A 19,016-nucleotide genomic window follows, 5' to 3' on the forward strand; every position below is an offset into this window, starting at 1 on the left:
CGCCTTTGTAATATTGCACCAAACGATTCAAGTCTTTAGCGGGAACCATCACGACTTCCTCGGTCATCTTTGAAGTATTCTTCCAACAAGCTTTCGTAACACCCTTGCCAGTAACGAACTTCCTCTTCTAACTTGTCTATGCGCCTTTTCAAGTCGCTTCTCGATGTACACTTGTCTCTACACTCCTTGCACAGTACTAGGGTCTTTCCTTCCGGAGTCTCTTGCCTCTCTCGAATGCAATCTTCGCACTCTGCGTCGTATTTTAAAGCCAAATAGTCATGATTGACGCGGGCGTAGGCTTTGCGCCAATGGTCTGCTCTTTTTTCCCACTCTGCTTCTCTGTCCGCCGATTCGCGTAACATTTTCATCATTGTCTGGAGGGTGTTTTGCAGAGACATGCTTGGTAGATCTGTTGCAGTCCTTTCCAAAACCCGCTACCCTTCTGTGACAGGAGACCTTCTCGCCTTCTCTTCAACGAGTTTCGGCGCTTACCCAGTTCGCGCAAGACCTTCTTATATCGTCGCAGCTTGGCGGTGATCGGTGGACTGAGCGGAATGCGGTTCTTGAGCAAATTCAATACCATCTCACTCACGGCGTTGATCTGATCGGCGTTGGCGTGCTGTAACATCTCTTCTCGCTTGAACCGATTGGCTTCTCTCAGAATGCTCTCCAAGAACGGACGCTGTCGACGTAATCGATTCATACTTCCCACGGGGCTGGACGTCTGTTGTAACTACCGGTGACGCCCTTTGCCCCCATCCTCTTATAGCGTTTGTCCTTTCCCAATTTATAACCCAACTTGCCGGCAAACTTGAGTATGTCCAATAAACCCTCTCCTCTCCACACGGGTCCTCTTTTAGGTTGTTTTCGTCTTCTCCTTACTATCTTTCTTCTTCGCACCATCTTGTCACAGAATGCAGTCTGTTGTAACTACCGGTGACGCCCAATGCCCCCATCCTCTTATAGTGTTTTTATCTCTTTTTCTTTCGAGTGGCTGCATCCAAGGCTTTCTTTGCACCCCAACCTGCAGCACCCGATGCAGCACCCAAAGCGATTGCTTTTCCACCCGCGATCAAAGCTGGTATCAAGGCTGCTAAGGGTAAAATACCACCCTTCTGTCCTATTCTTCTCCTGCCAGCACGTCTCCGCCTTTGCGTCACACGTTTCTTTCTCCTCATGGTCCTATTGTCGTCGCGGTCTACGTCTATAATGATTTACATTATCCATTATCCCTTTAAATCCTTGACTGGCCAATTTACCACCCAACGTGAAGAATGTGGGTGAAGGACCCGAGAGAAACATGCTGGCCCCCTCGGCTATCTTGTCCACCAAACGATGTTTACGTCTCGCGAGAGCCCCACCTCGCTGCCTCTTTCTTCTGGCCTTACGTTTCGTTCTTCCCATCCTACCATAACTGTCACTTCAGACGGGGGTACCTTCGGATTTATCGTGTTGTCGTTCGTACGCTTGCACGTACTTGTCGGCCACGGGCGGCGTGAAATCGGTGATCGTGTCATCTAGAGTTTGCATCTTGATCAAGAATCCTTCTAGTTCGTCCATCGGAAGACCGCGCGCGTACGTTCTCAATTCGATCAACGTCTTGTCGTAGCTGGTGTAGGCAAAACGACATACGTCCACTTTGAACGAATATTTCTTGAAATCGTTCCAGCCCTTGACGACAGTCCCAGCTGAAGTTAGGCATGCCACAATAACACTATTTTCTGTAAGGGAACCCGCAATGATACCCGCTGCCACGATGAACAAAGCCAAAGCATTCAATGAAGCATGACACCACTTAAAGTGGTAAAACATTTGACGATGACACCACCACTTTTTGTGGTAAAAGGTATACAATCCGTCCAATCTGTGTAACAGGTCTGGATTTAAGTTCGTCTTCGACCCGTTTAGTAGGGACGTCATCTTTAATGGCTCACTCTCGTCGAGGTACGACGAACGGTTGGTCGTCCCCCGTCTTTATAGGTCGTAGTGATGGTGTTTGTCGTGGTGATGCCTGCGATGCGACGTCCAGCCGCCACTTGACGTTGATCGTTGAACAGCATTTGCAATTGACGTTGCATGTCGTCTTGATTCAATTGGTGTGGACCACCCGTTAGCGTTCCTTGACCTACAGGTACGTTGGACCTCGAGGAAGAAGGTCTCAAAGTCCCCGTACCTACTGCAGGAGACGGTAATTGATCCAAGTACCGTCTTAGGACTATTGGGTCGATTCGATCCAATGTCTGTTCCAATCCCCCTCGGGTGACGTTGATGATCGGAATGGCACTAGGACTGGTTCCTACTCCTGCTGGCGAATGTCTTGACATGTCTTTCTAGCTCTCTCTTCTAATGTCTGGATCAATTCGCTGAAGTAAGTCTCGTTATATTCTCTCACGAATTTCCACATCTGGCGCTTTTCGGCCAAATGTAGCACGGTTTGCATGGCGTCGTAGTCCATGTCCTCTTCTCTCATACGCTCGAAATGACGACTGCACAGGTCCAAGAACGCGAGCCACACGTGATCGTTACGTACGAACATCTCGAACGAATCTGTAACATCTCATGCATCCCTCGTCTTTTAAGAGGTGGCTAAAAATCCGTCTGTCGTCGCCACTGGCAGGGTGTAGATCCAATACCATGTAACCAAAGGGTCTTTCCGTCGTCTTGGTGTAGACGTCCATCACATCTTGCCATCGGGAGGGAAACGCTTGTAACAGTAAATTCCTCATGCCCAATTGATCGCGAGGGTTCTTGAAAGCCACGATGTAATGCGCATTTCGAGAAATGCTCTTGGCGTATTTTCCCGGCGGAAACATGTCTTGACACAAGTACAGGACGGTGATGTTCCTGTGGTGGGAAAGTTTGGTGAACAGATCCAATACTCTCTTGTCGTTTCCTCCTTCTTCCATCAGATCGTCCAATACCATCACCCCTCCACGGGGAAACCATTTGGTCAAATCTACTTCTTCGGGAATCCCTTCGTGAAATTTCACGCCTCGCTTTTTCATGTTCGCGAAACCGTCTTGCCAAGCCCCAAAACAATAATGAATGGTCTCAGGGGGTGTACTAAACAACTCTTTTGAGTGATTCAAAAGTACCGACTCGGTAAAACAAGTCTTTCCGCAGCTAGAGGGGCCCACAATCAAAATGCTAGAGGGCATCCGAAAGCTAAAGGCTTCACCGCGCTCCATGGCGAAATGACATTCGTCAAAAAACGAGCAGTGATATAAGCATGTTGCAGAAAAAAAGTCTGCAACGAATCCCGATCTCCCGAGCGACAGACGACACACACCTTATTTATTTCAACGTTTTTATTTGTCATCTCACAACAACAAGTGTCTTACACCGCAGAGAGACGGTTCACAATCCTGATGGTATTCCATCTGACATATTTTGTGCCACGACCTTTCCTTCGAGATCAATTGCTTCAACATTTGCCCAACTTTATGATCATTGTACACGTAATCGTGTTTCTTGAATCTCGCTTCGAATTGACTCATGCTACGTCCTTCGGCCCTATCGATGAGATACATCAACGCGTAATCGCCGCAGCTCTGACTGTACAACGATTGTAGACTCTGTCCGTTGCGCTCCACGTACTTCCAATGAGCGTCCAACCAATCTTGCAACGGTTGCGCCGTCTGGTACACTTCTAGGGGTAAGGCGTAACTGTCCAATACTTCGCACACGTTTCCATTCGTCCACAGCGCGATCCAATGCCGACCGCGCATGTAGTGAGGATCGGTGTTGACGATGTACCCGCGGGCTTCCGTCTTGAGTGGTTTGCGAGGTAATCGATCGCAGGCCACTGTCCCGTAAAAGTAAGGCTTCAACGACGGGTGATGTCTGGCCAACTGATCCAATTGCACGTTATTCAAAGTCACTTTCTCCATCACTAACGCTGGTACACGTCGTACAACACGGCTTTGTTCTTGTCTATCTCCAAGAGATTCTCAAACTCTCCGTACACGATGATGGTCAAGTTCACAGCTGGGTTGGCTCCAAAGTTCAGCTCTATTAGTAGATTTCCGGCTTGCTTGGGGTTCATCCTGTAACTGTCCACGCATCCATTGGCCACGTTGTCGAACACGAACAACGTGCAATTCTTTCCTTGTCCCCAATCGTCCCCTCTCACCATGTTTCCTTGCTGCTTGCACAGGCAACCGGTGGCTTGCAAGAAACGGTGGTACCCTCTGAGATCTTTGGTGCCATCGTTGTGGACCAACTCTAGCGTCTCGTAAGGATACTCTTCTCCTCCCACGAGTTGTTTTATGCTGCTCATTCCAAACTTCTGAAAACAGAAGGGATCGTTGACCACGTTCCCGGTGAAGGCTGTGGACAGTACCATACCCACGATCACGCGGTTGGGAATTCTTCCTTGGAACAAGTTGGTGCATTCGTACCGTCGTTGATCTCCCTGCATGTTGAAGGTCCGAATCTCGCTTCTCACGGTCGGGTAACTCACCACTTGACTCTTGGTGGTCATCTCATCCATCAGTCTCCTGTACGTCGTGGGATTGAGACGCACTTGACACAGGTACATTCGAACTTTGACTTCCTCGGCCGTCAACTTTCCTGCCAGACCCACTCCGTTCAAGAACACGTCGGGAGAATTGAAGTACATCTGTATTCCTATCTGCACTCTGGGTACCAACAACTTGCTCAGATGAAACACTTCGATGAGGGGTTTGAAACGCAACACGTGTCGCTTGCCGTCCGTGTAATTGGCTTGTTCTGCTTTAGAGTTCTTGAGAGCCTCCTTGTGATTGGCGGTCAGGGCTACATAGTCTGCGTGTCCAGCTCCAGCGTTGGCTGCTGTGTTCGTGTTATTGTCCGTCCACGTGGCTGGGAAATCGATATGATTGTACCATCCTTGAGGTTTCAAGATGGTTTCTCCATCACGTCTGTCGTAATTCAGCAACGTTTCCAAGAAGGCTCTGTAATGGTACGTGTCCGTCTGGGGACTGATGAGAGTACCGTTGAGACGCACGCTGATTTGCTTGAACAGAGAATGGGCTAGATTGTTGACGGGCCACAACAAGTCGGCAGCTGCCACGTTCCCATCGTTGTCTTTCTTCAGTTGCAATTCTACCTCGAAGAAGCTACGGCTGAGATCGATGTAATCTTCTTGGGGGTCGATCTGAAACTCCACCGGATTGATGCCTGTGGTGTAGGTCTGAACGGGGACCATCCGATACGACGAGACGCTGACGTCTGTCGGTGGTACGGCGAATAGATCCAATCGAGGATTGGCCTCGCGTCTCGACTGCGGGTAGGCGCTCGAGATGGTTTCGGTCATCGTCTTCTCTTCCTTCTTGCACGGCGCTTCCGTAAGGTCTGTATCCAGTCGTAGCCAGGAGGCTTTCTGACCTCGGGACCTATCCACCCGCCCTTTTGTACTTTTCGTCGTCGCCTCTTTTGTCCCAACAAGGCCTGGTTCAAAAGTGCCAGTGAGAATCCTTCTCCCCGCTGTCTGACGGGGGCGCGTTTGGATCGGACCAATTTAGACGATCGCGAGTAAACGGGATTCATTTTTCGCCAAAGATGTCGTTCAGTTTTCTCTTGACGTTTCGTTCTATGACGTTTTTCAGTTTGCGTTTCACGACTCGTTTAGGACCACTCTTGGCTCCTTGACCCGCTTTAAGAATGCGGTCCGCGACGCCGCGCCCACTCTTAAATCCTCTCACGGCTCCACCGAGAGACTCTCTCACGATGTCGGCCAAAAATCCGTTCCCCTCTTGAGGTGGAGGATCCGGTGTGAAACGCGTCAGGGCACCGCCTCTCATGTTCGCTTGATATGTAGGGTCACGATCGTGTTGCCTTCGCCAAAATCCACCAGTTTACCTGTAGTCTCGCTCACTTGCGTTTCAATAATGTCCACAATCTGGTTGCGGAGTGGAATATATTGTATGTGGAGAGGTTCAAAGTACTTGATACCTTTTCCTTCACGTTGAAAGTGAATTTCCCGCAACAGATCCGTGACTTGATTTCCCACAACGGAACTACCACCCACATCTGAGTAAACGAAAAGCGTACGCGATGCATCTCCAATCACTTTTTGGAAGGCTCTGTTGAGTTTCACAAAGCGCCAGTTACAATAGCAACTCAAGAAAAGCTGTCCATTCTCAACAACCCAGAAATTTTTCTTGCCCTCTCCAAAATCATCCACGTCTATGGGATCGGGTATCGTAGCGTGGTGGCATTCCGGCTTCAGGTTCGGCCCGAGAAACACGTTTTCTTTCTCGTCCTTTTTTACCCATCCCATGTCAAAGGCCAAATCCTCGTTGAAAGACATGTAATATGGGACGCCTTCAGTTTTCACTTCCGAGACGTCCAAGTTCGAGTTGTCGAGGACTAGTTCTTCACCTTCCCACTTGAACGTATATTCCCACTGCTTTCCATTATCGGGCGACTTGGTCAAGTCTCCCACGATACGCTTGTATTCTTTGACTTGATCGAACTTGAAGACCAGGGCTTTCATGAAACTGAGGCCATCCACGATGTTGTCGTCATATAGAATGTCCTGGAACGTCAGATCGGTGGTCACCGACTTGCTTTGCACGCGACCCTCCTTGTCTTTGCGCTTGAGCATCCACTGGGCACTCAAGAGAGGAAACTTGAACGACTTAAAGCGAGTTAAGTCGATGCTGGCATCTGGCACGGAAATGCTACTCAATCCCACTTTCCAACCGGTTCCTTCCAATCGTAGCGGGTGAGGTAATCGCACCTTGAAAGAGTTTGCTCTATTCTCTGGAAACTCGGTTCCGCTGCTGTGACTGGGTAACGTGACCGTAAACTCCTGTCGGTCGTGGCTCATGATTTTTTTAGAGCCGTCTTCTCGATCCAGCTGTCGTACTTGTCTGGCCAGCCTTTCCAGTGCACCAAGACTTTATTTCCTTTTCGTTTGACGATCTTGTCCACCCTGAAGACATCGTCGTCGGACACTGCGACTTTTTGTAGATCTTCCTTGTAAAACGTACCGCGAAGGGGGGTGTCGTCCAACTCTTGGATCTTGTAAGTCGTGACGGGTGGTCCCCGACGCACCTCTCGTATCACAAACACTTCTTCGGTCCAGCCGGGTAAATACCCTTTCTCGAACGTGCGAAATTTCTTGTTCAATCTCACGCGTTCTCCCACTTTTAGCGGGGGTTTTCGTTCTCTTTTACCCGACGACAATCTCTTCGCGTACAGACGTTCCCACACTTTTCCTTCGTTGCTCGCATTCACTGTCTCGGGGCTGGTGCCGATGCTACGATGGTGGGATCCGTTGTAACCTTTCACCAAGGCCTGGAGTACAGGTAGGTAACTGAGCGTGTTCTTGGCGGTAAAGTATCGGTACATGCGTTCCTTGAGAGTGCGGTTGAAGCGTTCCACGGTGCTGGCTTTGGTATCTCCGGCCGTGGAAAAGTGGTGGATGCCTTCCCGTTTCATCAACGCGGCAAACGTCTTGTTGTAAAATTCTTTCCCGTCGTCGGTCTGTAGGTTCTGAGGTTTGCGTCCATCGGCTCGTTTCAAAATCTTGGCAAAGGCGTCCGACACCGTTTTTCCCGTCTTGTCTTTTAGGGGTTCCACCCAGGCATATTTAGACAAGACGTCGATCACGTTGAGTAGATATCTGTGACCCTTGTTGTATTTGGACAACGGTTGCGTTTCCACTAAATCGGCTACCCACTGCTGGTCGACGTTAAACACCAGGACCGGTAACGTGGCGAAACGACGTCTGCGCGGTTTGTGAAGGGTATAACCCAAATCGCGCTCCAATACTTTTTTGGCTGTGTCGACGGATATCTTGTGCGATTTGGCGAATCTTGTTATCCCACCCAAGCTACCCGGTTGACTGGGATCGTGGTAGTCCGAAAGTATTTTTTCATCCTTTTTCAGCTTCTTTGGCATGTCGACGACGCTCTGACCACCCTCATATAAGTGCCGTGTAATTTATGAGCTGCCTCTTCGATCGTGGTCGGATGAAGTTTGTAAATAGAAGCAAACAGCTCGTCTGGATCCTTGAAATGTCTCAACCATAATATAAACGGTATCAATCTGAAATAGTTTTTTTCTATGTGAGTGGCTTCGAACACTCTCAAGGGGGAGTCACTTGTATCTTCCGGTATATCTATACCCCTCCCAAATTCAGCATACGCTTTCTCGCACAACCTTTTCAACCACTCCCACTTTCCATACAGATCCATGACAAATGAACTTTTATTTCAAAACGTCAATTTAAATAGCCTGCATCAATAAATATGTTATCAAAAGATTTTGTACATGTTTCGCAACTTCTAGGTCTCCACAGTTTGGCTTTTTGGTAGTCGTCGCCCAGGTAAGCTTCGTCTTTATCCATGGCGCAACGGTTGCAGAGATCTCTGTCTAACAGTCTATCCGCTATTTCTTGCCAGCGATTGCTTTCTAGGCGTTGCAATTTTACTTGAGTTGCCAGTTGGTTGCACAGTTCTTCGTACGTGTTTGCGTCGACCGTGATGGGTTGTTTCAAGTAAGCAGACAATGTCTGGCTTAGGGCTACACTCGCTCTCAACGGGGCGATGAGATCTTCTAAACCACTCCGGTCGTCAAAGTCGCAGACGTTCGCGTTCAACCAGAACGAGACGCCGTTGCCAATGGGCGGCGGTTTGCGAGACCTCGCGAAGAAAAAGGTTCGCTGCAATGGCACGTAGACAAATTCATTCCAATGTCTATCCCAGAGATAACCGTGCCCAATGTCTTTGAGGGTCGTTAGGACGGCTCCCTTCCAGTGAGGGTTCTCTTTGAGCCATTCACTTTCGGTGACGCGGTTTTTGGCACACCCGCGCTCTTTCACCATGTCCTCGAAGACATAGACTCTCCTTGGAATGTTTTCGGGTATGGTGGTGGTGGTGGGAAAGTCTAACGACAACACAGTGATTCCCGTGTCGGTCTGGATCTTTTTTTCTAGCTTTGTACAATTGGTGTAGAAGAGTTGTTGTTCCAGGTCCATCCAGTTTTCTCTCGTACCCATGTCACTGCTCTTGGCTTGCTTCGGCCGAACCTTTGTGTAATGCACTCTCCAGATCACACATCCAATGCTCTTGACACTGCATAAACGTGTAGCCGGCTTCCATGCCACGTTTCGCGCGCTCCAATAGGTAATCTTCGTCCGATTGATAATCGCCCCTTTTTAGATCCCTATAGTAAGGCAATGGTTCCCAGTCCTTGGGATCTCCTTGTACAAAGACACCGTTGACTTGTGGGGTTTGAGTTTGAGTTTGGCTGGAATCGCTCTCTGTGCTTTCCATCGCTATAACTGAGTCGACAAATGGACGCGCAGCTCTTTTTATACGTTGGATGACGTCACCTGGGTCATTGCCGGTTGGTCGGAAGAGGTCACGTGTTACCTCTCTGGTTGGTTCGTGCGTATTGACGTCATCCGAGAGTAGAGTATAAAAGCGCCGTGTTGTCTCCTGTTAGTCCTCAGTTGGAGCATCGAGAGCACCATGGACGTAGCAGAACCCAAAAAAAAGCGACAGAGGAGAGGGACTGGAAACCCCAAGAAACCCAAAGTCCCCCGTAAAAAGAGACATCCTACAAAGAAGAAGATGGAGTTGAAAGAGGAAGTGTTGGAGGAGGGTGAAATTTTCGACCCCGACCAGTTCCTACAACAGACCTTTGACGACACGGAGCGCGACCCGGTTTGCCCCGTCCACAAAGAACCGCTGACCAAGAGAATGACGGACGGGGGATGGGAGTTCTACTTTTGCCCCCACACGAGCGAAGGCACCATCTGTTTCATTTGCACCGGTAGCGCCCACATTGACCAGTACGTGGTGGCGGTCAATCAACAATTACCGGCTTACTATTATTGGAACATGGATAAGATGAAATGTTACTGCAACGAGAGTCTCATTCTGAGCATGTCGAAATCAGAGAGCAACCCGAACAGGATCTACCTCAAGTGCAGAAAAGGGAAATGTCGGTTCTTCCAATGGGCAGACAGTCTTCCGTTTGGCAAGATCAAAGCCTGGCTGGAAGGAAAGGAATATGTGGGAAACGAGGATCCCCTCTACTCGAGAAGGTCTGGACTGGACTCTAGGGACGAATTTGGATACCCCAGAAGAGGACAAGACGTGGTGGATAGACCGCAACGAATTCTGGATGGGAGACCCGCCTTCAAAGTACAACACTACCCACCCCCGGTCAAGGATTGGATTGGTGATCTTCCCTTGGACGAGTCATTGGTCAAACAGTGTCAAGAGCAAAAGTTTTGGGTGGATGGAGAAGGGAAAATTATTCTTCCCCCGGAATTGGCTGGCGTGAAGTACGACTCGGATGAAGAGAAAATGCTGAGAAATCAACTGTATCTGAGATGCATTTCCCAGAAACAATATCCTAATTTGGATCATTGACCCCATGGCTTAAGAGATTTAGAGTTTAAACATTTTCATATATTTTCTACGTCAAGCATCAGAGTGCAGTTGGCTCTGGCATGACTCCGGAAAACGTGTGCATGATCTTGGACTTGGAAGGTTACTTTGTGGAGAAGACGTTTCGAGTACGCGAGTTGGGTTATTACACTTGGCAAGAAAAGTTCGGACGCCATGCTTTCTACATGAGAATGTCGTGGTGCAACTTATCTTCCAGAGACAGGAAAACCGTGTCTTACGTCAAATACAACGTGCACGGACTGACGTATCAACCCAGAAAGGAAGAAAAGGCCTACGAGTATGACAGGGTGGAGGAGGTGATGTGGGATTTGTACGAGGAAACCAAAACCCCCGAGAGAACCGTGGTGGCTTACAAGGGAGGACACGTAGAAAGAGACTTGTTGAACAAACTGAACATTCCTAGCGTGAATTTAGAACTGTACGGATGTCCGAAATACGACGTGTTGAAAGAGACAATTGTAGAACCTTTACCTAGTTGCGGTTTTCATCTAAACGAAGGACATTGTCCAATGACCGAATGTCATGCTTTCTGGTTATGGTACCAGACTTTTGTTGTTAAATAAATTTAAGAATTGCTCCATGCCAAAACTGAATTACGAGAGTAATGGGATTCAATCGCTTAAAAAAACTTAACAACAACAACAAATACCGCACGCTAAATTATATTTTTTCGCGAACGGTGAAAATCACAACAAAGTCGATGACACTTGTGCTTAGAGTCCAAAAATATGAAATTTTCGGCTCAATAACATTCATCGAAATAATATCTTTTATGGTTGGACATCCTTTTTGATTTAAGGGCCGCAAAAAAAAAAAAAAAAACATTTGAACAACGGCCGAATGAACCACCTACAACAATTATATTTTTAGCGGCCGGTGAAAAATCACAACAAACTCGTTGACACACTTGTTTAGGGTGTAAAAAATGTGAAAGAGTCGGCTCAATGACTTGCTTTGAGATTCACTATAATAATATCATTCATGGTTAGACGTCCCTTTGATATAAGGGTCGCAAAAAAAAAAATTATTCGAGAAAAATGCATTTGAACAACGGCCAAACGAACCTCACGCTAAAATTATATTTTTTCGCGAACGGTAAAAATCACAACAAAGTCGTTGACACACTTGTTTAGAGTCTAAAAATGTAAAAGAGTCGGCTCAATGACTTGCTTTGCGTTTTACTAAATTAATACCATTCATGGTTGGACATCTCTTTGATTTAAGGGCCGAAACAAAAGTTTTCCTCGAGAATAATGCATTTGAACAAAGGCCAAATGAACTGCACGCTACAATTATATTTTTTCGCGACCGGTGAAAAATCACAACAAAGTCGTTGACACACTTGTTTAGGATTTACAACGTTTAAGCTTCACTTCTAGGTGGCTAGGTTTTATTTTTCTTTCTGAATCATAGTGGGATGTTCCCTCGATTTTGAGACCGCGAAAAGAAAAGATGAAGGCGTTTGAAGTTGTTGTTGTTTACGAAAGACAACGACAACTGCGCGAGCAATTTCGCTTAAAAGAATAATTCAGTCCACCAAAAACGACTTGTTTATTCGTAAAGTTCGGTTTCTTCTTTTTTTGACCATAAACACAATTGACCAAAAAACCTTGAACGAAATGAACGGGTCTAAAACCTTCTTCTTCTTTACTTTGCACGGTTCATGATGGCCGCACGAACAAAAACAAACCACTCGTCAAAATTTACAACGTAACCAAATTTATTTTTCGCAGTGAATACAATTTATCAAACGCTCTTCGTCTTGTACAGTAGAGTATGGAGACATTAGCTCACCTTAAAGCTTATATCCTTCTTGAAAAGAGCTGTAATCCGACAAGAAAACTTCGTCCGTTTTTACTGTACTTTTCCGAGAATGAACACACGCGGGTTCCTAGAATTCCGAGAATTCCGAGAAAGATTCTCCACGCGCGTGCGTCGGGATTTTTCCCTTGGGGGAAAATCCCGGGATTTTACCCTTGTGGGAAAATCCCGTCAGCTTGGGAGTTTACCCGTGTGGGGAAAATCCCGTCAGCTTGGGATTTTACCCTTGTGGGGAAAATCCCGTCACCTTGGGTGACATTGATCGTGAAATCTCATTGGTTCATTCTGTACACGTCACCTCGAAAAAGAATGGACCGAGTATTTAATTGGTTATAATAAAAAGTAAATCTGATTGGTTAACTCTCTCTATATAACGCGAGCTCCGCTTGACTTTTGTCACTCGCAAACTTTGTTTGGTCTGAGCGCTCATCAAGACATGGAAAAAGAGAAGACTTTGGAGGAGCCTGGAATTGAGATGGAAGAACAGTTGGAGGAGCCTGGAATTGAGATACGAGACGAAGATGAAGAGGTGGACGTATTTGGAGACGATGAAAAGGAAGACGAACCTGTCAAGAGAGCAAGATTACAGGTTAGCACGTGGTTGAATTCATCGCTCGTTTGCAACGTAAGTTCTTACATTGTGTTTTTGTTTTTGTTGAAGATTGAGAATGAAAAATCGCCGGCCACAACAAGCGGTGCTTCAAGCACTTCGGACGAAGAGGTAAATGGTTATTGTCCAATGAAATAAAAGAAAAATTTATTGGGAGGCAGACTTCATGCATGTGGATTTGAAAATCGATCACCAGTGAAGGAAAAGATGTGACGATTATAAACTTAACTGACCTGCGCATCATACTGTATTACAACGGCTATGTTTTCCGAGTAAAATGCAATGCTAAAATAAGAGAATGAACGATGTAATTATCATGGCAATTATCAACAATGTTTGAAACTGCAAACGTCGTTAACAATATTAGACTAAATGCCTTTTATAGACATGCACAAAATCCTTACTCTACATCAATTTCATTTTTATTCGCCACCTTTGATTTTGACGTCTTTCACATGTATGACGGGTGAATGAGATTTGGAAGGATCAGTTGAAGACAAAAAAAAAATGTGAAGTAAATTTTAAGTACTTGTTTGTGCAAGTAGTCGATTACTGATCGACAAGGTCGTAGTCATTTCATGGTTTAGGAGCCGACTACGTTCCTCCCTCCCTGCTTGCACATGCGTTAATGAAGATGCTTGATTGCAACAAACAACCCATCAATCATATCTGGCAATACCCAAGCCAATCAGAAGACCTGCTGTCAATCAAAATCTGTCAAACCTGTGAAATAGCTAGCATCTCGAGCCGGTATGTAATAGTCCGAATATAAACGTTGTGATCGGTTAGGTCGATAACATGTAATTCTCGTTTTTAGAATAAATTAAAAAAGAAGCGTGTTGGAAGAGTGCTGGTGACTGGTATAGATAAAAAACGTGCATTGTTTTTACCATCCATTTATTGCTTTGTTTTCTTTGTTTCAAGATGGATGTTCCCTTTGAATTTCAATTGAGAGGTCACGTGGACCGCAGAGTACGCAGATTTGGTCTCCACATCAGAAACTTTACCGGACGACTGGTGCAGACAGGTGGTGGTGCCGCAGTGGAATCCGTTCCCCTAGGACCGCGACCCGTATTAGTACAGCAGATTGCCAGAGCCCTGCAGAGAGCCGTGCAGCAACATATTTTGGATGATGGAGCCGTTGGAGATGACGATCACTTGTTGATCAACATCAACAGTAACAGGATTCAAAATGCTTTTCATTCCAGACGGCTGAGAGTGGGAGAGTGGAGAGAAAACACCGTTGCTGCCCAACAGCTGTTAAAACAAATCAGTGACATGTTGAACAGTAATCAGACTTTTCAAGTCGACGACACGTTCAATCTAAACGTGTCTCACATACAAGATCCAGGCAAAGGTGGAGATAACCAGAAATACAAACCCGGTTTGGACCCCATCGAGACCATATTGGAGAAAAAGCGATGCGTGTTGAAAATCAAAAACACGGATCAATTATGCTGTGCCCGCGCCTTGGTGATGATGAAGGCCCGTGCCGATTTCGGGACCGACCATTGGTATTACAAGAATGTCCGTGGAGCATACCCCATCCAAGAAAAGGCAGCCAGAGAGTTGCATCGTTTGTCCGACGTGCCAGAAGGTCCTTGCGGCTTGGACGAATTGGCCAAATTTCAAGCGCACTTGAACGACTACCAGATTGTGGTGGTGTCTGTCCAACATGGGTACCAGATCATCTTCAAAGGAGCACAACGCCCCGACGACAAACGTTTGATCTTGATCAAGCACCATGACCATTACCACGGCTGCACTTCCCTAGGCGGATTTTTTGGCAAGAGTTATTATTGCACCCAATGCGAAAAAGGGTTTTCGCACGACAATCAGAAAGAACACCGCTGCCCGGGTGCCAGGTGCGCCGCCTGCCATCAGACAGATTGCCACGAATGGAAGAGAGCCCACGCTGTACCCAGGGTGAACTGTACAGACTGTCAACGGGACTTTTTTGGAACCCGCTGTCTTCAATTGCACAAGAGTCGCACCGACACGGGCAAAGACATGGCCCGAGACAAGAGGAACAGTGTGTGTGACAAGCACAAACGGTGTACGGGCTGTTTCAAGACCTACGGTGACTATGAACTGAGAAACAGTCACAAGTGCGGCCACGCTCTCTGCCCGTCCTGTAAGGAATACCAAGATCTTCGTTACCACCAGTGCTACATACAAAATCCTCTCAAGGTGGAACAAAAACAGAACCGCAAGAGAACCAGCGCCGGTCAACGCAAAGAAGACCAACCACCCGTGTTCGTCAGTTGGGACGCCGAAGCCAGGCAGGAAGAAGGCCAGCACGTCGCCAACTTGATTTGCGCCCTGAGAGGAGACACCGACGAGAGGAGAACCTTCGAGGGAGAGACTTGTGTCAAAGACTTCCTCGCTTGGTTGAGGGAGATCGCCGAACAACACCGCGTCATAGCCGTCGCCCACAATTTTCAGGGCTATGACTCTTACTTCATACTAAACGAGTTGTACGACCAAGCCATCTGCCCTGACCAAGTCGTCAATGGTGCCAAAATAATCAGCATGAACATCCCAAACATCACCTTTAAAGACTCCATGTGTTTTCTGCAGATGAGCCTTGCTACCTTTCCCAAAGCCTTTGGCCTCACCGAGCAAAAGAAGGGGTTTTTCCCCCACTTTTTCAACACGAAGGAAAACCAAAACTATGTGGGCAGCATGCCTGCCAGAGACTATTACGATCCAGAGGGAATGTCCGCTGCCAGGAAAGCCGAATTCGACAAGTGGTACGAAGAACGCGTCGCGGAGAATTACGAGTTCTACTTTCGGAACGAACTTGTCGACTACTGTCGCTCGGACGTGGAGCTGTTGCACGAAGGTTGCAAGGTCTTCCGGGCAGAGTTTCAAGCCATTGCCGGGTTCGATCCCATGGACCAGTGCCTCACCATTGCCTCGGCCTGTAATCGCTTCTACCGCACCAAGTGCATGCAAGAACAGACGTTGGCTTCTGAACCGGTACGAGGCTGGGAAGGCAAGGGCAAACCTCACTCCCTGGTGTCGCTGGAATGGTTGCTCTATCAAGACACCCAGACGCAGGGCACCATCCGCCACGCCAGAAACGGTGGAGAACGAGCCTTATGGATTGGAGGCCGTCTGATGAACGTCGACGGGTACGAGGATCACACGGTTTACGAGTTCCACGGCTGTTACTTTCACGGCTGTCCTGACTGTTTTCCCAATCGCGATCAGAAGCACCGGAAGATGGGCGACAGAAGCTTGAGGGACGTGTACGCGGAAACGCAACAAAAGAGCCAACGGATCCGGGATGCGGGTTACCGCGTGGTAGAAATGTGGGAATGCCAGTGGAAAGCGCTCAAGGACAATGATCCCGAGGTGAAATCGTTCGTGGACTCGTTGTCGATCAACTCCCGCTTGGAGCCGAGAGACGCCTTCTTTGGCGGTAGAACCAACGCCGTCCGCCTCTATGACCTTGCCCAACCAGAAGAAGAGATCCGGTACGTGGACTTTACCTCGTTGTATCCATTTGTCAACAAAAACTGTGACTACCCTCAAGGGCATCCCGAAGTGATCCTAGAACCGGGACACACGAACATTTCACAATTCTTTGGTCTGGCAAAGTGTACCGTGACGCCGCCCTACGGGTTGTACAGCCCCGTGTTGCCCTATCGCCAAGGGGGTAAACTGACATTCCCCCTCTGCCGTACCTGCGTGGAAGTGGAGCAGCCGAAGCCATTGACCCAACGATCCTCCAAATGCGCTCACAGCCCTCAAGAACGCCAACTGACCGGAACGTGGTGCACGCCCGAGTTGGAAGAGGCCGTCAAGCAAGGGTACGTGGTGGAGCACATTCACGAGGTGTGGCACTTTGACCGCAAATCCAACACCATGTTTAAAGAGTATGTCAACACCTTCCTGAAGATGAAGCAGGAAGCGAGCGGCTGGCCCTCGTGGGTGGGCGACGATCCAGACAAACGCCAGGAATACCTGACACAGTTCTTTCTCAAAGAAGGCATCCAGTTGGATCCGGACAAGATTGAAAAGAATCCCGGACGCAGATCCCTGGCCAAGATCATGCTCAATAGTTTTTGGGGCAAGTATGGTCAGAAAGGCAACAAGAGCCAAGTTGAAGCCTTCACCTCTGCAGCTGAGTTTCACGATTTGTTGAGAGACGATTCTCGAGACATCCACGACATCCGGGTCGTCAATCCAGACATGTTGGAGGTGGTCCATAAGTGCAAGGAGGACTGTGCCAACATTCAACCGGACATAAACATCTTTGTTGCCTGCTTTACCACCACCTGGGCCCGTTTGAAGTTGTACCAGGAAGGTCTTTCCATCCTACAACCCGAACAGATCTTGTATTTTGACACGGATTCTCTCATCTACAAGCATCGAGAAGGCCAACCCTCCTTACCATTGGGAGATTACCTAGGAGACTTTACCAACGAACTAGACGATGATGACTTCATTGTGGAATTTGCCGCCGCCGGACCAAAAAACTATGCCTACAAGACGAAGCTGGGAAAAACCTGTTGTAAAGTAAGGGGTTTTTCCTTGAACGTGAGAGGATCCGCCCATCTCAACTTTGAGACATTGAAAGACAACGTCAAATCCGAAGTGAAAGAACCCTTGGCCGAAACGAGGAGCATTGCCGTGTTCAACCCTCACAAGATCACCCGAGACAAAACGACCAAAACCCTGAACACTGTGACGGAGATCAAGCGCTATCAAGTGGTTTTCGACAAGAGAGTGGTAGATGCCAACACCTTTATGTCATACCCCTATGGTTACTTTAACGCCTAGTACTACCCACTAGCTCGTATGGGGCATGCTGTTGTGTCCAACAGCATGCCCCAGATGGGAAACCTACCGCAACACGTTGATATAGTTTCAATCGTACCCACGTTGATCGTTCTCCATAACTGAATATTTAATAACTTACTTGTCGACATCTTTTGAGATATAAACACTCTCACCGCTCGATTCGTACTCGTTCCCAGTAAAACCGAGAAAGGGGGATACCCCCTCATCCCCCCTCTCTGACGTGTTTTTTTTTTTAATACTTCACAAGCGTGCGTTTTTTCAGAATCGCCGTAAAAGCAATGTAGACTCATCTGCGCATGCGTTTAGTGCCAGGAAGAACCATACCATAAGGAAGGCATGGCGCTTTCTGAGACAACCTTTGTGGTCTTCACAAGAGAGGTAACTAATTATCAATCGTGAGTGTATCGCGTAGACTCATCTGCGCATGCGTTTAGTGCAAAGTATTGAGTTCCAGATACCACAAGGACAGTATGGCACTTTGTGAACCATATCTATAGGATGGTGGTCTTGCTAACTTTGTACACGTTCACTCCCAGGGTGCGCGGCCACTAGGGCTTAGTGAACATTGACACAAGGAAAAAAAAATATCCCCAGCGAGGACTCGAACCTCGATTGCCTACCTCAGCGGCAGGAGTGATACCCGTTACACTACCGGGGCTTTAGGACCACTTGTTACCGTTTTTTAGTGTCTTGTACCTTAACAGAAAAAACCTGTTATTAAAAAAAACCTGTTTTTACACCTATTTTCTTGTCTTGTCGTTTTTTTTCCGCGCGAGGACTGGGACCAAGTTCATTCTAACCGTTCGGGGACTGGGACCGACACTCCAAGGACCCTGGGACCGACTCCTATGACGTCATCACACCCCTAAGTCACGTGGTTTTCCCTTCTACGCCTATTTTCTTGTCTTGTCGTTTATTTTTTTCGCGCGGGGACTGGGACCGAGTTCATTTCCACCGTCCGGGGCCTGGGACCGACACTCCAAACACCCTGGGGCCGACTCCTATGACGTCATCACACCCCTAAGTCACGTGGTTTTTCCTTTTACGCCTTTTTACACCTATTTTCGGATTTTTTTTCCGAGGGGGACTGGGGCGAGCGCTTTTTGACCGGCCGGGGCCTGGGACCGACACTCGGACCACCCTGGGACCCACTCCTATGACGTCATCAACACCCAAGTCACGTGATTTTCCTTTCTACGCGTGCGCAGAAATGCTGCGCTGTGATTGGCTACTTGAACATATAAGCGGTCCTTACTACATTACTCTATTATTCGCGCGGGGACTGGGGCGAGCGCTTTTGGCCGCTTATATGTTCAAGTAGCCAATCACAGCGCAGCATTTCTGCGCACGCGTAGAAAGGA

At 47.8% G+C, this 19,016-nt stretch overlaps 4 protein-coding genes across 4 annotated transcripts in view; 1 reads left to right on the forward strand and 3 right to left on the reverse strand.

Annotated features, from left to right (window-relative positions):
* The window catches only part of LOC144635962 (outer membrane lipoprotein Blc-like), a 48,277-nt gene that overhangs the window by 14,983 nt on the left and 14,278 nt on the right, over nt 1-19,016 (reverse strand). The window lies entirely within an intron of this gene.
* On the reverse strand, nt 2,363-3,188 carry LOC144636123 (uncharacterized). The gene has a single exon (XM_078495255.1). It carries the CDS (start codon nt 3,186-3,188, stop codon nt 2,523-2,525), a length of 666 nt encoding a protein of 221 aa, XP_078351381.1. The 3' UTR covers nt 2,363-2,522.
* LOC144635710 (uncharacterized protein F54H12.2-like) lies at nt 3,247-4,704 on the reverse strand. Its single transcript, XM_078494790.1, has one exon. The coding sequence runs from the start codon at nt 4,619-4,621 to the stop codon at nt 3,893-3,895; it is 729 nt and encodes a 242-aa protein (XP_078350916.1). The 5' UTR covers nt 4,622-4,704; the 3' UTR covers nt 3,247-3,892.
* LOC144635382 (uncharacterized) lies at nt 12,098-18,339 on the forward strand. Its single transcript, XM_078494490.1, has 3 exons — nt 12,098-12,822; nt 12,895-12,954; nt 13,768-18,339. Exons 1-3 carry the CDS (start codon nt 12,670-12,672, stop codon nt 17,632-17,634), a joined length of 4,080 nt encoding a protein of 1,359 aa, XP_078350616.1. The 5' UTR covers nt 12,098-12,669; the 3' UTR covers nt 17,635-18,339.

The sequence above is a fragment of the Oculina patagonica genome, chromosome 13, assembly GCF_052425735.1.
Source record: "Oculina patagonica isolate OP01 chromosome 13, crgOcupat, whole genome shotgun sequence".
Taxonomy (NCBI): domain Eukaryota; kingdom Metazoa; phylum Cnidaria; class Anthozoa; order Scleractinia; family Oculinidae; genus Oculina; species Oculina patagonica.